General features: G+C 34.9%; 1 protein-coding gene and 1 non-coding gene across 3 annotated transcripts in view; both read left to right on the top strand.

The window, feature by feature from the left end:
• The first annotated feature begins 377 nt into the window (after positions 1 to 377).
• MASTL (microtubule associated serine/threonine kinase like) overlaps positions 378 to 20567 on the top strand; it is a 30806-nt gene continuing 10616 nt past the window's right edge. Inside the window, exons 1-9 of one of the 2 annotated variants that reach the window (XM_006907032.3) lie at positions 378 to 661; positions 3220 to 3357; positions 10189 to 10328; positions 11001 to 11089; positions 12282 to 12388; positions 12620 to 12767; positions 15283 to 15455; positions 17642 to 18778; positions 19785 to 19923. In XM_006907032.3, the coding sequence (XP_006907094.1) occupies positions 476 to 661; positions 3220 to 3357; positions 10189 to 10328; positions 11001 to 11089; positions 12282 to 12388; positions 12620 to 12767; positions 15283 to 15455; positions 17642 to 18778; positions 19785 to 19923 (2257 nt within the window). In that variant the 5' untranslated portion in view covers positions 378 to 475. Of the gene's footprint in view, positions 662 to 3219; positions 3358 to 10188; positions 10329 to 11000; positions 11090 to 12281; positions 12389 to 12619; positions 12768 to 15282; positions 15456 to 17641; positions 18779 to 19781; positions 19924 to 20567 lie in introns of both variants that reach the window. The other variant, XM_006907031.3, reaches the window with a different exon arrangement.
• LOC112475725 lies at positions 17302 to 17420 on the top strand. The gene has a single exon (XR_003044841.1). It is a non-coding gene; the product is annotated as a 5S ribosomal RNA (ribosomal RNA).

The raw sequence follows: 20567 nt of genomic DNA, 5'->3' as shown, positions 1-20567 counted from the left end.
GGGGGAGGAGGGAAGGTCGCGAAGGCATTAAAAAACAAAAAACAAAAAACGGAGGCGGGGCCCCCATAACCTCTTTTGGAGGTCGGGAGAAAACTCATCCCGCGATTCTGATTCGAACCCCCGCTGTCCCTTTTCTCCTCGGCCAACAAGTGTTTGTGGCACCTCTTTACCACGCCCCCACCTCCGCCCCGTCACTACAAAGGAAGTGGGCGGTGGTCACTGCCCTCGAAGAGTCTGTTATTGGTCGGAGAATTTCCCAGAGTCCCCGCCCTCACGCTCATTGGGTCCTTCGGCGTCTACGAAGGGGAGGTGACAGGGCCGAGGCTGGGCTGAGCTCGGTGAGCGCAGCGACGGGGTGACATCACAGCCCGCGGGCGGCGTGGGCGGAGCCTTACTTTGAACTCAGTTGGCGGGAGTTGCGGCTGGAAAAGGGATTTGGGCGGCTGCTGCAGGTTTCAGTCTGGGCTGACCTGCAATGGAGCCCCCCGACGGGAGCGAGAAGGAGGGCGGAAGAGACGCGGCGGCAGGGGAGTGCGTGGACAGAATCTCGGTGCCAAGACCTCCCTCCATTGAAGAATTCACCATAGTGAAGCCCATTAGCCGTGGAGCCTTCGGGAAGGTGTATCTGGGGCAGAAAAGCGGCAAGTTGTATGCGGTGAAGGTAAGACGTTAGGGAGTAAAGCAAGAGAAAGAGTCCGGCCCTCCGGCCCTTCTTCCTGCCCCCTGAATTGTGCAGGCTCCAGGGCCCTGCGAGCTGACTTCTCTCTTGGGGTGACGTCAGCGTGAGCAAGTCGGGTGTCTCTCCTCTGCCCCGCCCTTCAGTACGAGAAAGTTTAGGAAACACCAGAACTTCTGGATCCTTTTTACTGATTTGGCCTTTACCGGGATTAAGTAAGAAACTTAAAATTTGAAACAGTTGTTTTCCAAATCATGTTTTAATTTTATCGGTTTGATATAATTTCTAACCTACTATATAACCAAAAGATCTCATTAAACAACCTCATTTTTTCTCCTCATACCTTCCATTATAAAACTAGAATGTACTTTTGTTTAAAGGCTAAACTGAAATATGTCCTAAATCCATCCTTTATCCTTGCAGTAGTGTATAGCATTCCTACAAGAGCTTTCAATGTATTGAAGCTATTCAGACCCCTCTTGGTTATCCACTCCCGTAGTTTCCGATGACTCACATTTCTGTACTGAGTGAACCTGATAAAGGGAAGAAGCCAGCAGTTTGAGTAACAGGAGACAGTTTCAGCTTTCTTTTGGACATTGCTATGTGAGTGAATGTGGAGCAGGCACCTCCAAATTGTATTTGCCTAACCTTGACCAGTCCTCTCCACCTAACTGCCTAAACTCTGTACCTCCTGTATTACTTCTCCATTTAATACCACCACCATCATTCTGGTCATTCAGACTAGAAACCTGGGTCATTTTAACTTCCCTCTACTTCATCTGTATGTCTTGCCTCTTAAGTCTTGTCAATTCTGTCTGGTATTCATGCTTATTACCTCGTCCATTCCATTCCCAAGTCTGCCCAAGTACAGCCCTTCATATTTTCTCCCTCTAGTTCATTCGCCCTTTCTTCTTTCCTTCCTTCCTTCCTCAAAGTACAGTTTGTTTTTTGGGGGTAAATTTTAGAACATTTCCATCACCCCAAAAAGATCTCTCCTGCCCATCTTCAGTGCCTCCCCCCTTTAACACCCCTGGCCCCAGGTAACCACAAATTTACTTTCTATCTCTATGGATTTATCTTTTCTCAAATGGAATCATACAGTTTATATGGTCTTTTGCATCTGGCTTTGTTCATTTGACACGATGTTTTTGAAGCTTATCAGGACTTCATTTCCATACCTAGTCTATTGCAATAGCCCCCTAACTGGAATCACTGTTTTATTTTTTTCACCCATTCCTTAGTCCAAACTCCTTAGAAAAGCGTTCATGCTCTAAGTTCTGACTCTAAACTTAACACTATGGTATCTTCCACATATCCTATGTGTTCTAGCTACACCAGACAATTGACTGCCATGTTCTGTGTATTTTCTTGTCTCTGAGCTTATGTTTATACTGGCTGCTCAAGTGCTTTTCTTCCACCTTTCTCTGCTCTTCTCCACCTGTGTTATTTATTTAGGCAAGTTCATCTTCATTCCCCTTGAAACCTTCCCTGACATTTCAGACCTATCCCATTAAAATGAGCTCTTCCTTGCTTCATATGTTCCCAAGGTATTTTGCTTTTCTTTCTGCTGTACTTACTAATCAGTCATTATCACTTGTTGAAATGAAAACACCAATTCATTTTTTGATATATATATTTGTTGAGCATCCCCTTTGTTTGTAGGATCTGGGCTACTAAGGTGAACAAAACAAAACTGCCCTCATAGAGTTTCTAATCTAATAAAATGATAAGTAAGATCGTGTTACAAACTGGCTTTGTCAATTTCCCTCAGTTTTCTTGTAGAGAGGATGTAAGGCTGGAATTTACAAAAGAAATATACTTTTTTTTTCTTGTAGTCCTGAAAATTGATCTCAGTTTTACTGAATATTCAGTTTAGTGCTCCAACTTTGATATAGATTCTAGTTTTGCTTCTGTAACAATTAATTACCTTGAAACTTGAAAAGACTAGTTATTTTCTGTAATACAGCATTTGAGACTTAATTTTCAGTAGTTCTAACCATTCTTAAATTTTTTTTTGTAGGCAAACTTCCCACATTCTTCCTCTTTCTGATTCTATTCCCATCCATCAAAGAATCAGAAGTAAAATATTTATATTAGTTACTATTTCTCTGTGCCTAGGAGAAATGGTCATCTAGGAGATATTAGGAACATTACTATCTTTTGACTTTAAGAATAGCAGAACAGAATTTTTTTTCTACTAATAATTAGGGCAGTCTGGGAGCATTTGTTTACCTTTTCCTCCTCAAAAAGGATGTGGTACTTTTGACACTTGATATCAAGATAAGCAATTCTCTGTTGAAGAAAGTTCTGTTTTTGTTTTAATCATATTAGCTGTTGTTCTGGCAGAGCTTCCTGTTGGCAATATGAAGTCCAAATGACATCTGCTTGTTTCATGATGGTAGCTTTGAACGCTTAGAAGACTTTGTAATAAAAAATAAAATGAATGTTTTCTCTCTGGTTGTTTCATGATGTAGCTTTGAACCCTTAGAAGACTTTGTAATAAAAAATAAAACGAATGTCTATTATCATGTTATCTACTATAGGTTGTCAGAAAAGCAGACATGATCAACAAAAATATGACTCATCAGGTACAAGCTGAGAGAGACGCACTGGCTCTAAGCAAAAGTCCTTTTATTGTCCATTTGTACTATTCACTGCAGTCAGCAAACAATGTCTACTTGGTGAGTAACCAATTTTACATTTTTTTCTTTATTCAGCAGTCACTGAACTCAGTGACTTAACACTATAGTCTCTAAGTTCAGAGTACCTGGGTTTGAATTCCAACTGTTGCACTAACTTTATGATTTTGGCCAAGTGACCTTACCTTACCTGTCCTATTAGTCAGGGTTCTTAAGAGAAAAAGAACTAATAGGGTGTGGAGGGGGGGTGTATGCGGGCATACACACAGTGTGTATAGAGAGAGGAGGATTTATTTTAAGGAATTGCCTTACACAATTGTGGGAGCTGACCAGTCTGAAATCTGCAGAGTAGGATGGCAGGCTGTAAACCCGGGAAGGAGTTGGTGTTGTAGCTGCAGTCCAAAAGCAGTGTAGACTCAGAATTCCCTTTTCTTGGCAGCGGTGGAGGTGGGGGTGGTGGCTGTAGTGTGAAGGACAACACCTAAATTTTTTTTTTAATCTTAAGGCCATCAACTGATTGGGTGAGGCCCACCAACATTTTGGAGGGTAATCACCTGTTACTCAAAGTCTTACCGATTTAAATGTTAATCTCATCTAAAAATACCTTTACAGCAACATTTAGATTGGTGTTTCACCAAATAATCCGAGTACCATGGCTTAGCCAAGTTAACACATAAAATTAACTTCAGTCATGCATCGTTCGTTTTGGTCAACATCAGACTACGTATACCACAGTGGTCCCATAAAATTTTAATGGACCTGAAAAATTCCTGTCACTTAACGACATCTTAATGTCGTAGTGCAACGCATTACTCACATTTGTGGTGATGCTAGTGTAAACAAAGCTACTATACTGCCAGCAATAAAAATATAGTACATATAATAACATACAGTACATAATATTTGGCAGTGATAACGAACAGCTATGTTACTGGTTTATGTATTTGATATGCTCTACTGTTTTATCATTATGTTAAAGTGTACTCTTTCTAATTATGAAAAAATGATTGCTGTATAACAATATGCCATGTTATGCTGGCGGCACTCTCATACATCCTGTGTTTACCACATCTCTTGACTGCATCATCTTCTCTTATGCTTTATTTAATCTCATGTTGTTTTGTGCAAGAACAAGTTGTATAAGCTTGTCGCCTAAGAACAACAGACTATCCCCTGTAGCCTAGGTGTGTAGTATTACACCATCTACGTTTGTATAAGAACACTCTGTGATGTTTGCATAACGATGCATTTCTCAACGTATTTTCATCATCAAATGGCACATGGCTATATTACACCTCAGTGTCCTTTTCTGCATAATGAGATATAATAGTATCTACCTCAAAGGTTGTTATGAAATTTCAGTAGGTGAATGTAAAGCATGCAGAACAGTGTCTGGCACAAAGTGCTAAAAATATTTGGTAAGAAAAGGACATGTAGAAATATAAGGTTTGGTGTATAATAAAGAAAGATATTAGGATATGGTGGACTTTGAGAGGTGCTTGCTTTTCATTTAAAGCAGCCACTTACACTGTTCTAATGAAGAATTGGAGGGGATGAGGCAGAAGAGGTGTGAATGGCAGGTATTTTTACTGCAAATTTCAGAGGTTCTGACTTAAGAGGTGGTCTGTGGATTAAATGTTTGATAACACCAGTAGCTTCTGTTTACTATGTCCAAGTGGTTTCTGTGAATGAATGTCTTTAGGATTTAGATTTTAGACCAGGAATTTATGTATTTATCAACGGAAGGCTTGTTCCTTTAATGATTTGATTGCCTTTAAGAGTGGAAACCTTTTATCCTTGATATGCTAAATCTTTCTTGTGACTCTGAAACATAATTGTATGACACTTCAACTTTCTGCTATTCCAAAAGCTTGAGATTGAACATGACGTGCAGCTTCCAGCTATAGACTTAAAAATTCAGGCTAGGTTATAAAAATAGAACCTAATCTAAAACTCTTGGTACTTGATGGTTAAATCCATTTCTGATCTTTGAGCAGATCTGTGAATATATTTAGACTGATGTTGAATGTGGTTGCAAAGGTTTAATGGGAAGGCAAAAAAACTTTCAAAAAGTAAAAAGTTTATTTAGGACCCTTTTTAGCATTAGGACTAATTCAGGAGAAATAACAGTTTTTTATAAACCAAAATTTAATGAATACATGAAATGTGATCATATTGTAAATACTATTCTTCTGCCTGTTTTTCCACTTAGTGGTGACCTAATCCTTTATTAATGACAATAGAATTGCATACATTTATTTATGAATTCCATAATTTCTTTAAGAAGCATACTATCCGTGAGTTGGTTTGGTTTTTTTTTTTTTTAACTGTTTGTGATTTTTGTTTGTTTGCTGTTTGCTATTCTAAACAACACTCCAATCAATACCTTAGCATGGATTGCAGTACCTGGTTTTAATGGCCTTCTCTGTGGGAAACAAGACTTGATAATATTGGGGGAAAGATTTTGGAGTAAAGATACAAATTTGTCTTTGAATTCACCCTCAGAGAAAGATTAAAGACAGCCCTTTAAGAGACCACTAAGTTCTGAGAAAGCATGAGTTGGGGGTCTCTTTTTTAGGATGATTCACTTTTTGAGTGAGTCAAAAAATGTATGTAGTAGCAGTAAGAAGATGAAAACCAAATTCTGTAAGAATAATTGACTTTCATGTTTTAAGCCAATGGTTGGCAAACCATGGCCCCTGAACCAAATCTGACCCACTGTTTCTGTACAGCCTATGAGCTAAGAATAGTTGTTACATTTTTAAAATGTTGGAACAAAATCAAAAGAATAGTATTTTGTGATATGTGAAAATTATATGAAATTTGAATTTCAGCGAATAAGTAAAGATTTATTGGAACACAACCACCTGTTGTTTACATTATTATCTATGGCTGCTGTCATGTTGCAACACAGACCACATGGCCAACAAAGCCTAAAATATTTACTATGTGGCTCTTTACAGAAAAGAAAATATTATTGTATGTCATTTCCACAGAAGGTAGGAAACTATTTGATCTTCTAATTCTTGCTTGAGCTCTCTAATGCTTTTACCACATACTATTTTATATGCATACCACATACTATTTTATATGCAATGTGAGTACCTTACCCAATGCCATGACTGGCTGTGGCATCAATCATTACTTAGCCCTTTGGCAGCCAGAGGTTTCCACAAGCCTGGTCTAACAGTTGTGGTTGAAAGGCTCAGTTGACTTGTTTAACTTGGTACCTTTTTTTTTCAACTCTGTGTCATAGAGTTGGTGGAATAAGTAAACAGCTATAATATTTTTTATTTCCTATTTCTGGAATTAGAAAGGAGACCATATCTTGTCTACAAACTTCATCACTGTTTTAGATCCTTGACACTCAAAGTGTGGTCCACAGACAAGCAATGCCAGCATCATCTGAGCACTAATTAGAAGTGCAGAATCTCAAGCCCCACTCCAAATCTACTGAATCAGAATCTGAATTTTAACAAGATTCCCCGGGCACATTAAAGTGTACAAAGTCCTGGTTTAGACAAAACAAAAGATTTCCTAGAAATGAGAAGCTACTTTGAGGCAAAGGAATAAGGTATAACTGAATTTAGCCACAATAATAAAAAATAATTGACAGCTACATTCCAGGTACTATGCTAGGTGGTACAAGGAACAAGAAGATGAAAATGTTTATTATGGAAGCATTCGGACATACAAAAAAATCAAAAGATGAATATAATGAACCCAGTCAACCTTCATGTAGTGCTCTGGGCATCCTTTGATTCATTGCCCGGATTCATAATTTTATGATGTTTGCAAAATGATTTATTCCCTTAGCTTTTATTAGCTAGAATTCTCCCTTGTCACCTATTTCATTACTCTGAAATACAACTTATATGAGGAAAGCAGAATAAAAGCTTCATTCTTTTTCTTTCATCGCCCATTTTCAGAGAGCAACCTCCAAACGTGTATAGTTTTGCTTTTAGTTTTTTTAAGTATCTTTATCAATTCATGGAATTTTATGGATTCGTTGTGTTTTAATCCACTGCAGTCATTACTTTCTATGTTCAAATTGTCCCATCTTTAGTGAATAGAAGCCCCTTTGGTTAATTTAACTTTTTATACTATCTTAGTATTCTAATAACTTCTTTGCTTTCTGGCGTGACAAGAGATTTAAGGCTCATTTTGTAAACATCCTGTACGAGACCTGAGCGAGGAAGTCTAGCTTCTTTTACTGGGAAATAACGGTTAGAGACCGCAATTCAGGTGGTAGTAATTAGTGACATTCATTGCCACTAGGTCACCATTCCTTTTAGGCCTTCTCAGTGGACAGACTAGGAACCACATAGTTTTATAGAAAGAGGAAAATATATCCAGAGTTCATACAGATATTTCCAGTTGAATGGAAGATTATAGAATTTTTACTTAACATCTTTGAAAAATATATGAACTATAAAAATGTTTGGAAAAACATATTTGTATTTTTTTCCCTGAGAATCTGGGATATAAATAGCATTAACATACTTACTTCTTTAACTTCCAATATACATGTAACTAATATTTTCAAAACAGCAATACCAGTATTGTTTTACTAACACCGAAACAACTGGATTTGATTTAGGATTTCCTTGCAGTTCTTTTTCCCTTGGGACATGCTGTCGAGTTCTGTTTTTTGAAGTCACTTGAAATAATTCTTTGCGTGGTTATGAAACTTGATGTACAGCTAGGTTTATTTGTTCCCCTTTTATATCAGAGAGTTCCATTGAAAAGGGGAATCCATAAAAGTATTAGAAGAACACTGATGTGAACATTTTTATAATCATAGAATAGTGCAGGACTTACTAAGTACAACATAAAACTTACTTAAAATTTTAAAACATGTGACACAAAATACCATATACATAGTCAAATGACATGTTTGGGGAAAATATTTATTGCCCAGAAGACAGACAAAGGGACTGATTTTACTTCTACGTAAACAGAGTTTACAGATCAGTAAGAAAGGATAAATACCCCAGTCAAAGAATAGAAGTGATTCACAGAAGACATATTAAAGGTCAAGAACAGTGTGTAAAGATTCCAGATATCCCTAAAAGTGAATAAACATTTAAACAAGTCCATCTTTTCTTCCTTAGATTGACAAAGATAAAAAGTATTGATAGTCACTGTTGATGAGGATGTAAGAAAATAAGCATTCTCGTGAGTTCAAATACAGTATTTCTTTACTACTGAATTACAAACTCTTTAAGTGTGGTGACTACATTTTATTCATGCTTATATTCCCAGTACTAGAACAGAATGTAGCACAGACTTTGTGCTTAATAAATGGTTTAATGATTGATTTCATTAACAAATATTGACTCATCTCAGTGTACCAGGGAAACAAACAAACAAATGACCTCGTTTTATTAAGTTCTTAATAGCCACTATTTTATAGCTTAAAACTATAGAAAATTTTGAGAATGATGACTAGTACATGTAGAAGGACTAATAGAGCTTTGCAACCACATATCAATAATGGAATCATCTGTAGCTATGTGATGCTAAAATTATTATTGAAAGTTTGTTGGGAAACAGGTTATTTATATAGTTTCACAGAAATAAATAATCCCCCAGATTATTTATTAATTACAAGGTAGGTGGAGTTCTTCAATGGAGAAATCTGGAAGTCACCACTTTAACTAAGTGACCAAAGTTAACGTTACCAGGAATGGAACACACTGATATTAGTTGGATGTTTTTCTGGTGGGAATCACTGAGAAGGACTCAACCTTGTTAATGTCATATTCCTGCCTAAAATGCATGACTTGAATTAAATCATGAAGAAATAATCAGCTGTCATGAAAAACTGCCCCCCCACCAGCACCCCAAAAAGGCTAAAAACTATTTCAGATTAAAGAATGTTAAAGAGACATGACAACTAAATCCTGTGCATGATCCTGGCTTGAGCATAGGGGATGAGGAGAGAAGCTATCAGGGCCAGTATTGAGATAATCAGAGAAATTTGAATACGTTCTATACTTTAGATTAGGGATCCCCAACCCCCAGCCGTGGACCAGTACTGGCCCGTGGCTTGTTAGGAATGTGGCCACACAGTAGGTAAGTGACGAGAGAGCGAGCTTCATCTGTGTTTGCAGCTGCTCCCCAGTGCTAGCATCTCCACCTCAGAACATCAGGCATTAGATTCTCATAGGAGCACTAATCTCTGGTGCCAAAAAGGTTGCGGACTGCTGTATTAGGTAATAGCATTATGTTAGTGTTAAATTCCCTGAATTATATTATGCCATAGTTCTACGTGAATGTCCTTGTTAGGAGATATATGATGAAGAATTTAGTGGTGACAAGTCAAGATGTCTTCAACTTTATTCTTGAATTATTCAGCAAAAATTTAAAAGTTATACATTAGTACCAATTGCTAATATTGCCATATAATTTTTTGAAATAGTTTAGTCTGAACAAAAATACGTGCATATAAGATATTTATGTTAATGGTGTAATAATTGTCATCTTGCTATGTTTATTATGTAATATAATTATGTTAGTGATTGACATAAATATTTATACATGTGGAGAGGAAGAAAGCAGATGTAGTAAAATGCTAACAATGCATGAATCTAGATGAAGAGTATATAGGAAATCTGTTGTTCTTACATCATTTTTGCAAGTCTGAGTTTTTGTTCAGACTAAACAGTTTAATTTATATTTAAAAAGCTGTATGGAATATGACATTAGCAACATGACCAAACTGGGTATTTATGGGTAGTGGGTGATACCAAGAAAATGTGTTTTGTACAGAACCATGCTAAAAATATGTAACTGTGATGCTCAAAGTATATATATTTTAATGTTATCATATTGGTTTTATTTTGCAACGTTTATATTCCTTTTTGGTAGGTAATGGAATATCTTATTGGTGGAGATGTCAAGTCTCTCTTACATATATATGGTTATTTTGATGAAGAGATGGCTGTAAAATATATTTCTGAAGTAGCATTGGCTCTAGACTACCTTCATAGACATGGAATTATCCACAGGTAAAGACTGACTTTCCACACAAATAATAAAATTAGGTATTAAATATTCGTAAAACACAAATAATAAAATTAAGTATTAAATATTTGTAAAACCACTTGCCCATATACCTAGGTTGTCTAAAGTTTGGTAAATTCCATCAACTCTTCTTCCATCTCCTTGTGTTTTTTTAATATGTTGCTTTGACCATGAGTATACACCATTTTATTGTGAAGAATTTTGAAGCTTTTCCACTTTTTTACCATCATACAAAAGTGCTAAATTTTATAATCGGACTGATTTACAGTGTTTCGCTCTGTGCAAAGAAAGGCAGGTTAAGTGGCTCTGCTCTAAAAAGGCTTAATATTAACCTCCTTGAAAGAGGCAAATAGGATTTTGACCTGGCTTAAGGTTTATTTTATCTAATAAGGTCTATTTCTTTTAATGTGATATCTAAAGAATAATGTGGAAGATAATCATTAAATCAACTAACTTTCTTGTAGATTTTGATATACAAAAGACAGTTTGCTTTTTAGAGTTGTTTTCTGCAGTTTCAAAGCCACCCATGAGTGCCTTATTTTAGAGAAAATAAATAAGGTTCGATTCTTCTGTAACTTTCACTTTTTTTCTCAGTGATTCTAACATCAACACCAGCTCTTTTTCAGTTATCTGTTGTTTATCTTTTGTATGTGCAGGGATTTGAAACCAGACAATATGCTTATTTCTAATGAAGGTCATATTAAACTAACAGATTTTGGCCTTTCTAAAGTTACTCTAAATAGAGGTAAGAAAAATAATAAGTAAGTACCTTTTTAAAACTCCAACAAATTTTAGACACTACATTTCATTAACTTATACTGGGTTATTTTGTTTGTTTGTTAGTTTATAATGAATGAAATTTAATGATTATTTGTTTTAAAATAGACTAGCAAGGTCTAATGGTACCTTTTCTTTTGATTAAAGATGAAAACCGGGAATGATTATTTTTAAATTCTCAAAGGTCCTTGAAGATTTTCAAAGAGGAGCTCACAATTTCTGTTCTTTGGACGTTTTATCCCTACTGAAACTGGTTCTAACCAATTAAAAATCAGTAAAATGATTATAACATGGTAAACAATTAATACCTAAAGAACTCATTCAAATATACATGGCCACCAACGACACCTCCGTAAACAAGGGGCAAAGAAAATGAACACACAGTTCACACACACACATATGGGGTTGTGTTAAATGCACTAGTAGTAATGAAATAAATGCTAATTTAAAAAATAATAGATGAATCATTTTATACTATTAAGCTAGCAAAAAATAACATTGCTTTATCAGTATGAGGTATAAATGAAATTTGTTAAGTTCAACCTTTCAGTCTATCTTTAAAAAAGTTGTATCACATACAGTGGATTACTTCCCTTACCATTTTCGATATCTAAAGAAAATAGTACAATATCATGTGTGAATGTTGAATTATTTTACAGTGTTAAGTACTGAAACCTGATAAAATTCTGTCAATTTCTGTCTTAACCTATAGTTGCTCATGTTAGTTAAAGTGAAGGGTCCATAATTTATATTAATTCCTTAAATAGATTCTGATATTGAAATTTAATTGATGTTTCTATTATCTTAATTCCTTTCTTATCTTTTCTCACCATGTCCTTTTCTAATATTTGATTTACCAAGAATTATTTTGTTGCCAGTTATATAACACTCTTGTTTAGTGATTGAGTGTTCCCTAAAAAGATAAGACTTTGGGTCATTACACTGTGTTCTATTCATTCCAGAACAAGACTCTGTTTTATCAGACTTTAATGATTTCAATCAGTTGCTTAGTTTTATATGTTAACTCTGTGGCATCTGGCTTTTGTAGGAATGTTTGTCTTGCACGAGCCAATTTGTAAGTAATTTAATAATGTAGAAAGAGGGGCAAAGTTCAAAGCAGATGATTAAAGAATTTTATATACTTTGCTTTCCATATGTAGATATCAATATGATGGATATCCTTACAACACCATCAATGGCTAAACCCAGACAAGATTATTCAAGAACCCCAGGCCAAGTATTATCTCTCATCAGTTCTTTGGGATTTGTAAGTACTTGATAAGAAAAAACTCACATAACGTGTCCTTTCATGATTACCATTTAAAATTTAAAATCCTTTTTCTTTTTTTAATAAATGATCAAAATGAATTTAAATATCAAGCATGTCGAGATACTTTAACTGTTTATCTACTTAGGTGGTATAACCATCTATGTATGTACTTAGGTGGTGTTTTTATGAAGATGTTAGCATTTGTATTTTTCTTTCTCTTTTTAATAGCACCCACCAGTTGCAGAAAAAAATCAAGACTCTACAAATATTCTTTCAACTCATGTATCTGAAACAGCACAGCTTTCTCAAGGACTAATTTGTTCTATGTCTATAGATCAAAAGGATGCTACTCCTTATTTTAGCAGACTAAAATCATGTGAGTATAAAAGAAAAAGTAGTTTATTTCTCATATCAATTTAATAATTTTAAAATGCAAATATTTGAAGACTGTTGCATTTCTGTATTTCATTATGTAGACGCCATTTCTGACAGGCGTTGTTGCAGATCTTTATGTCAACAGAACCAAGTGTCTAATGAGATATTTGTCAATTAGCTATAATATTAGGATGTTCATTGGATAGATTTTACTATACTGGGTCTATAGAAGTCTTATATTGAGAAGAAATTGTAAAATTACTTCCAAAAGATTCTAAATAAAATTGTCAAAGTAAAGATATAAAGTAGCGCCCAATAAAAGACAAAAGCTCAGAACATCAGGCATTAGTGGGACATTCGTAGAGAAGAGTGGGACATTCGTACGGCTCTTAACTTCACCTTTTATAGCTTAGCAACAGTGGACAATTTAGTTCTCTGCACTCACATTCTTCATCTTGGGAATGTAAATAATGGTCCTTTGAAGGGTGATTAGTATTGGTTGCTTTCACAGATGTTACCTCACTTTAAATTTGGTCCTCAACAAATCTGTACATATCTAGACGTGTGTGTGTGTGTGTGTGTGCATGCATGCATATATGTGTGTACATACACACACATATATACAGTATTCTTTTACAAATGAGAAAACTAATATTTGAAATGCTTATTTGCAACACTAGTAAATGGGTAAGCCAAGTCCTGATTGTGTATACAGTTTTCTGCCACCTTACTCTTTACTTCAAATTCAGTGAATATTGTTTCTTCTGTCAAAATCCACTGTGAAAATCAAAATGGCTGAACTATATGTGTGTGTGTGTGTGTATGGCTTTGATAAATAAACCGTTAAAATATGGGATGTGCAGGTGTTATTTTGTAGCCTTATGCTTAAGGAAAAATAATTGCATCTCCCTTAGTCATTCATTAATCTAGTCAAAATTAGATAGGTCCAAAGCATGTACTGGTCACTTGAGTAGATATCAAGATGAGTAAGAGAGGTCCTTGTCTCAGAAGAACTTGTAATTTTGTGGTGATTACAGGTATAAAGGGATAACAATCCTATAAAATAAATGCCACAGGAGGAATACTTTGATGTAACACAGAAAGTGACAAATGCTAATGGAGAAAATCAGGAATGGTTCTAAATAAAGATATAGCAACAGCCAAGCTGGACCCAGAAAGAAAAACAGGAACTTAATAGCTGCAATTATAGTGGGAAAAGACATTTCATATAGAAGCACCAGCATGAGCAAAGGCATGGACATGTGGAAGTATATTCCATCCTCAGACTTATGGAGACTAAATATATTATGTGAGAATGGTTTGTGCAATGCAAAAGAAAGCTTAGCAGGTAAATAGGGAAGGATCAAGTGTTATTACAGGGGGTCTAGGATTTAAGCTTTAGAAAAAGGGAAGCCATCAAAAGTTCCAAAGTAGGGAATAGTCTGATCATATCAGTGATCCAGAAAGAACTTATTAGCAGATATACAGTATGCACATAGCATTAGATTAGGCACAGGTTCTCACCATACGGGGAAAGACATCTGAGCAGTTTAGTCAAATATCAATGCGAGTATCCAACAAGTTTCAGGAATTCTGTTGAGAGAATTTATATACCAAAAAGAAAGTTGCTTTAGATGGACTTCGAAATTCTCCTTCCAGTTTTAAAGTTCTAAGAGCTATCAATTCAAAAAACTATAAGACTAAGAATTTACTTGGAATTAAAGTTATGTTCACCCAATATCAGGAAAGGAAAATAAGATATATGTATCTTTTTATATAAGTGTAAAATCTTTATATTTTATATATTATTAACTTTAATATGTGTGATTATCTGTTGTCTACAAGCATGATTGTCTGTTGTGTCTAATTATAAGTTCAGGAGCAATAATTTTTAGCATTGTTATATGAGAGAGGAACATGTATCATGTAGATAGTGCTGCTTTCTTTCCCTGGCTCTCTCTTAGCCAATTTACCATTATTCATTTGTTTTATCTAGTGGTATTTTAAAAATCCCTTATTGAAAAAAGTAAATAAATAAAATAAAAAACAAATTAAAAAATCCCTTATGGATTGTGCATAATTGACACTTGTAAGCATTTAAATCTCATTGAAATAAAGCTATAATTTTAATTAAATACAAATTGAACTGTGTAAATTTAGTCACATTCCAGCCTTGTATCACATCTGGATATAACACATCAATAACAACTCCTTTATCAAGAAGAGTTTCACATTGGATAATGGATATTCAAATGGATTTCCTCCGAACTATAAATTAGTTCTCTTATCCTGATTTTTACTTTATGAATGTTGAGCGGTTTGTTTTTTTAACTTTCAGAACAGTACTAGTATACCAAAAACACCTGAAGCCATCTTTGTAGATTGGATAATGTTTACACAGAAATAGTTCTGACATGCAGTACTTAATATTTTGCCTAATTATCTGTAAAGATTCAGGCTCAGTGAGAAACCAAGAAAGATATGATATAAGCTTCAATATTTTCTCTTCCCTACAGGTGTTGAAACAGTTGCCCCCAACCCCAGAATGCCTATGAAGTGTCTAACTCCTAATCTACTGCAGTCTAGGAAAAGGCTGGCTACATCAAGTGCCAGTAGTCAGTCCCACACCTTTGTGTCCAGTGTGGAATCTGAAAGCCACAGCAGTCCCCAATGGGAGAAGGATTGCCAGGTTAGAGTGAAATTTATCTTAACCCAAACCAATTATATATGTGGAATTAATGGTAAAAACACTTTATACCTTTTCATATAAATTCTATACGGAAATGAATGGCATTCTGTATGGAAATGAATGGCATTCTTCATTTTCTTATACATTCTGTCAAATTCTTTTGAAATATTTCATTTCTCTACCATTGAATTATATATTTGAAACTTACTGGATTTTGTTAATGTCACCATAATAAATTTTAAAAATTAAAAATATATATTTTTTTTCTTTCTCATTTAAATGTGAAATTATTCTTGCTTGATATATGAGATTCCAAATTTTTAAAGTTTGCTATAAATTGATAAAAGTGTGTTTGGCTTCTAGGCACCGAAATAGACTTCTTTTTTCTTCGTGTTTTAATCCCTACCATGATAAAGACATTAGCTTGTTGATTTTTTTTTAACCTATATCTTATTTTAAAACTCATAACTACCTCCTTCTATACTGTTTTCTGCATGAGAAATAACTTTTAGACCCCAAAGGTAATATAGGTGTGCCTGTAAGAGTATCCAGTCTAAGATTGCTAAGTGGATGATTTACTTAAAGCTTCATTACTTAATTTATATATTCTGTTATTGCCCTCTTTTAATGCTGTTAAAGCTAATAAATATTAAAGTTGAGAGGAACTAGAAGTTTAAATTATAATAAAGTTTCCTTCATAAAATGCCAGTAAAATAGTATGATATTAGAATAATGGTAATGAACAAAGAATAAATCTTCCATTTAATAAAATAATTTGTATTTGTTTCTTATTCTTAGTCATATGATTTCCTTCATTATTGTTGGATATTTGCATTTTAGGAACAAGATCAAATTGTTTTTAGTTAAGACAGGGTTTCTCAATTTTTTTTCCCTTCTCTTCTTATGGGCTACTCTATAGGTAATATATATATGCTATAGGATAAACCATATTTACATTCCTAGTAGTAGTATTTCATTTCTTTTCTATTCAAGAAAGCATATTATATATAATTTCACCTATACGCAGCTTTTCCATCTTCTTCCCACTTCTGCATCCCTGAGGAATATAATGATTGAATTATAATAGTCTTTCTCCAGTTATGATCAGAGGAGAGAAAAGGGACCCCCGATAAACCCTGTGCTAATCCCCAAATGCATCATTTTCTGTGCTTGAGTTACAATTCAGAAATTTTCTTTGGTTCATGACTCAGTACTCCTTGTTATTATGGAGTAAGTTAATAAGGTTTGATTTTCACATGTCAAAAATAGGCATTATTAGTTACTGAAGATTCCTTCTAATTGAGTAATCTTGTAAAAGTCCTGAGTACCATGTACCAGTTTGCGGTATTAGGCACAAAGATCTGATCACCCAAGAGCGCCTGCTAATTTGAAGTTTTCAGGAAAAGCATTTTGTTATCATTATGTCATCGATTCAACTTGTTGACAATGGATTTTAATTCCTGGTATTTTTGGTTTTTAATTATAAATTACCACTAATTTAGCTTTATCCTTATCGGCTTGGTTTTATTATACTTGTATAAAGTGATACATGTTCATATTAATAATATTTTGGTCTATAATTTTCCATTAACTATATTTATATCAATTAGTTATTTTCCATTAACCATATTTATATCATTAACTATATTTATATTATGCGCATTTTGCTATTGCAAAGCAGATATGTATATAATGTAGCCTTAATCCCAAATTTGCCTAAATATGTTGCCTGTTGTTGCCTGTTAATTTGTTCTATTTAAATAACATGTAATACACTATCAAATGAGTATTATAGAATAATCGATTTACATTTTAGACCAGTGTTTCACTCAAAATAATGTGTATAGTCTCCGGCCATGCCACCCTGAACACACCTGATCCCATCTGATCTCGGAAGCTAAGCAGGGTCGGGCCTGATTAGTACTTGGATGGGAGACCACTTAGGAAGACTAGATGCTGTAGGCATAAAAAAATAAATAAATAAATAATGTGTATAAATGTAGACTATAATTATTTATATTGTTTTTTAATTCTCTGTTATCATTGTTCTTTTGTTCCATTGGAAAGTGGGAATAGGTAACATAATAGCTTATGGGGGCATTTGTTCCACCTAAGTGGACAGAGGTTTAAAAGATTAAAAAATCTCAGCTTCATACAATTAATAAAAGGTTCTCCCTTCTCCTTAGGAAAGTGACGATGCATTGGGCTCTCCAACGAAAAGTTGGAATACAACTGAAAAGCCTTTTTATACAAAATCTACAAATGCCATCGAGACCAACAGTTTCAGTAAAAAGGATCTTGAATTAACTCTTTCTCCCATTCAGAACAGTAGTGCCATTCCTGCCACTGGAAACTCTTGTATAAACCTTGCTAAAAAATGCTGTTCTGGAGAAGTTTCTTGGAAAGCAAACAAACTGGATATAAATAATATTAACATGGCCACTGACACAAAACAGTCTGGTTTTCATCAGGCAAATCAGTGGGCCTTGAATTCTGGTGGTATGATTCAAGAGCACCTTGGGAAAAGAAGTGTTAAGAGAAATTTTGAGTTAGTTGACTCCAGTCCTTGTCAGGAAATTATACAGAATAAAAAATGTTGTCTAGAATATAAGCAGAGTAATGAAACGAGAGATCGTTATGCAAATCAAAGTACAGGCTTAACGACCGAAGTCCAGGACCTTAAGCTCTCCGTGTACAGAAGTCAGCAAAATGACTGTGCCAATAAGGAGAACAGGGTTGATTCTTTTATCGATAAACAACAAACACCAGAAAAATCACCTATACCGATGATAGCAAAAAACCTTATGTGTGAGCTGGAAGAAGATTCTGACAAGAATAATAAGGACAACTTAAGTTCTAGTTTCCTGTGTTCTGATGATGACAGAGCTTGTAAAAGTATTCATATGGACTCTGATTCATCTTTTCCTGGAATTTCTATGATGGAAAGTTCATTAGAAAAGCAGTCCTTAGATCCAGATAAAAGCATCAAAGAATCTTCTTTTGAAGAATCAAATATTGAAGACCTTACTGTATCGCCCAGCTACCAAGAAAATACTTTGCCGAAAGACGATGAGAATACTGCTGTCCAAGACAGTAACCAAATGTTAGCTCCTTCTTCAGAGGTGTCGAAAACATTAACCTTCTCTAAAAGAAATGCTGTAGCTTTTCGAAGTTTTAACAGTCATATTAATGTATCCAATAACTCAGAACCATCCAAAATGAGTATTACCTTAGATGCAATGGATGTTTCATGTGCTTATAGTGGTTCGTATCCCATGGCGGTAACCCCTACTCAAAAAGGAAGATACTGTATGCCATGTCAGGTACGTCATAACTTTCTAACACCTTGTTCTTTGGATTTTAGAAAAATAACTATGGAAGCCCGGCTCTTGCCTCTCTAACTAGACTATAAGATATTAAGCATACAGTTTTGTTTTACTTGTCAGGAATCTATGGACTGTTGGAAGTTTTAATGCAGAAAGGTAAAGCTGGTAGTAATGTTTATTATTCTTAACTACAATGCCTCCTTCATTTGTACGTTCTATATACTTTCACATATTTATAATTATATATTTTCACTTGATCATAGAAACTGTGAGTTATAAAATTAAAGTCCACTCACCATCTTCTAAGAATATATTTAGATGATCTCTTTCTTTATAGAAAAAAGTTGAAAAAATGTATATTTCAAATCTTTTTTTTTTTCTAACATTTTATCTTTTTTTTCTTTCCTTTGGAGAGACATCATAATATAAAAAAAAAAATGTAAACCCCGAATTTAGAGTTATAAGAATTGGGTGTTCTATTCAGAATTCATAGAGGGACTTAGAGGTCCCTTACCCATAGCACCTCTGTTTCCTATCTGTCTGTAGAATATAATGATATCTGCCCTGCTGGTCTCAGAGTCCTTATGAAACAACAAAGTATCTTAAAAACTTAAATGCCAATTAGCACAAGAGGTTATTTACAATTCTACCTTATGTATTAGCCTAATAATTCAATCATTTGTTAGCTACAGCCTCCCTCAGTGCATGTTCTTAAGCTTGTATTAATCCATGCGATCAAGAAATTTTTCTTGTGGATTTTTCCATTCTTTCTTATATATCTAAATATTGTTGAAATAATTGATGTTACCCAAGATATTGCATTTTCATTAGATATCAGTACTTTTCATAAGTATAATCTGTTATGAGTCCATTTTCAAAACTGATCAAGGATTTGAGTGTGTCTTTTGTACCCAGTAGCCTAGCTTTTTTGTTTTAGCATTCCTGTTCACTGCAAAAGGAATTAAGATAGTCATTGTTTCTTAAACTCTTTTTAAACTAGCAGACCCCAAATCAGGCCAGATCAGGGACTCCATATCGAACTCCAAAGAGTGTGAGAAGAGGCGTGGCCCCAGTGGATGGCGGGCGAATACTGGGAACCCCTGACTACCTCGCACCTGAGCTGTTATTAGGCAGGACTCACGGTAAGGCATGTGTGTCTTGAGTTTTTGAAGTATTATCTATCACTGCATTTTCCTTCGAGGTAAAATTGTTTTAAATTTCTTTGTTACTTGGATTACCTAAAGTAAAACAAAATGAACTCATGCAATACTCTTTCCTCATATGTGGCATTTATTATAGGAAAAGAAGACATGCAGCCATTGGTTCTTTGCTTCTGGTGCAGTCTCAGTGATCTACACAAACCCCACCTTCCACTCCCTGGTTAACTTTGCTCGAAATGTCTTCCCAGGTCTGTTAGAGTTTTGACTCAGAAATACAAAGTTGGGCCTAACCTTCTATTCAGTCTGCAGAAGCCTATTCTTGTTTAGAGCTTACCCTCACTTATACCTTCACCAGAAGGGTTAAGACAGAAATGAACAATCCTTCCAAATGCAACATAAAAATAAAAGGATGACATTTTCACTCATCTTTTTTCCCTTTTGCTCTCGTAAAAATTTTCCCTTCCTACATTCCGAAATGAACTATATTCGTTTCCTGGGGCTGCTGTAACAGAGTACCACAAACTAGGTGATTCAAAACAGAAATTTATGGCCTGACAGTTCTGAAGTCTAGAAGTCTAAAGTCAAGGTGTTGACAGGACCACGCTCCCTCTGAAACCTGCTTCTTA

Source organism: Pteropus alecto, unplaced genomic scaffold (genome assembly GCF_000325575.1).
Source record: "Pteropus alecto unplaced genomic scaffold, ASM32557v1 scaffold11, whole genome shotgun sequence".
Lineage (NCBI taxonomy): Eukaryota > Metazoa > Chordata > Mammalia > Chiroptera > Pteropodidae > Pteropus > Pteropus alecto.
Note: the sequence above shows the minus strand (reverse complement) of the source record. Positions and strands in the feature narration are given on the sequence as shown.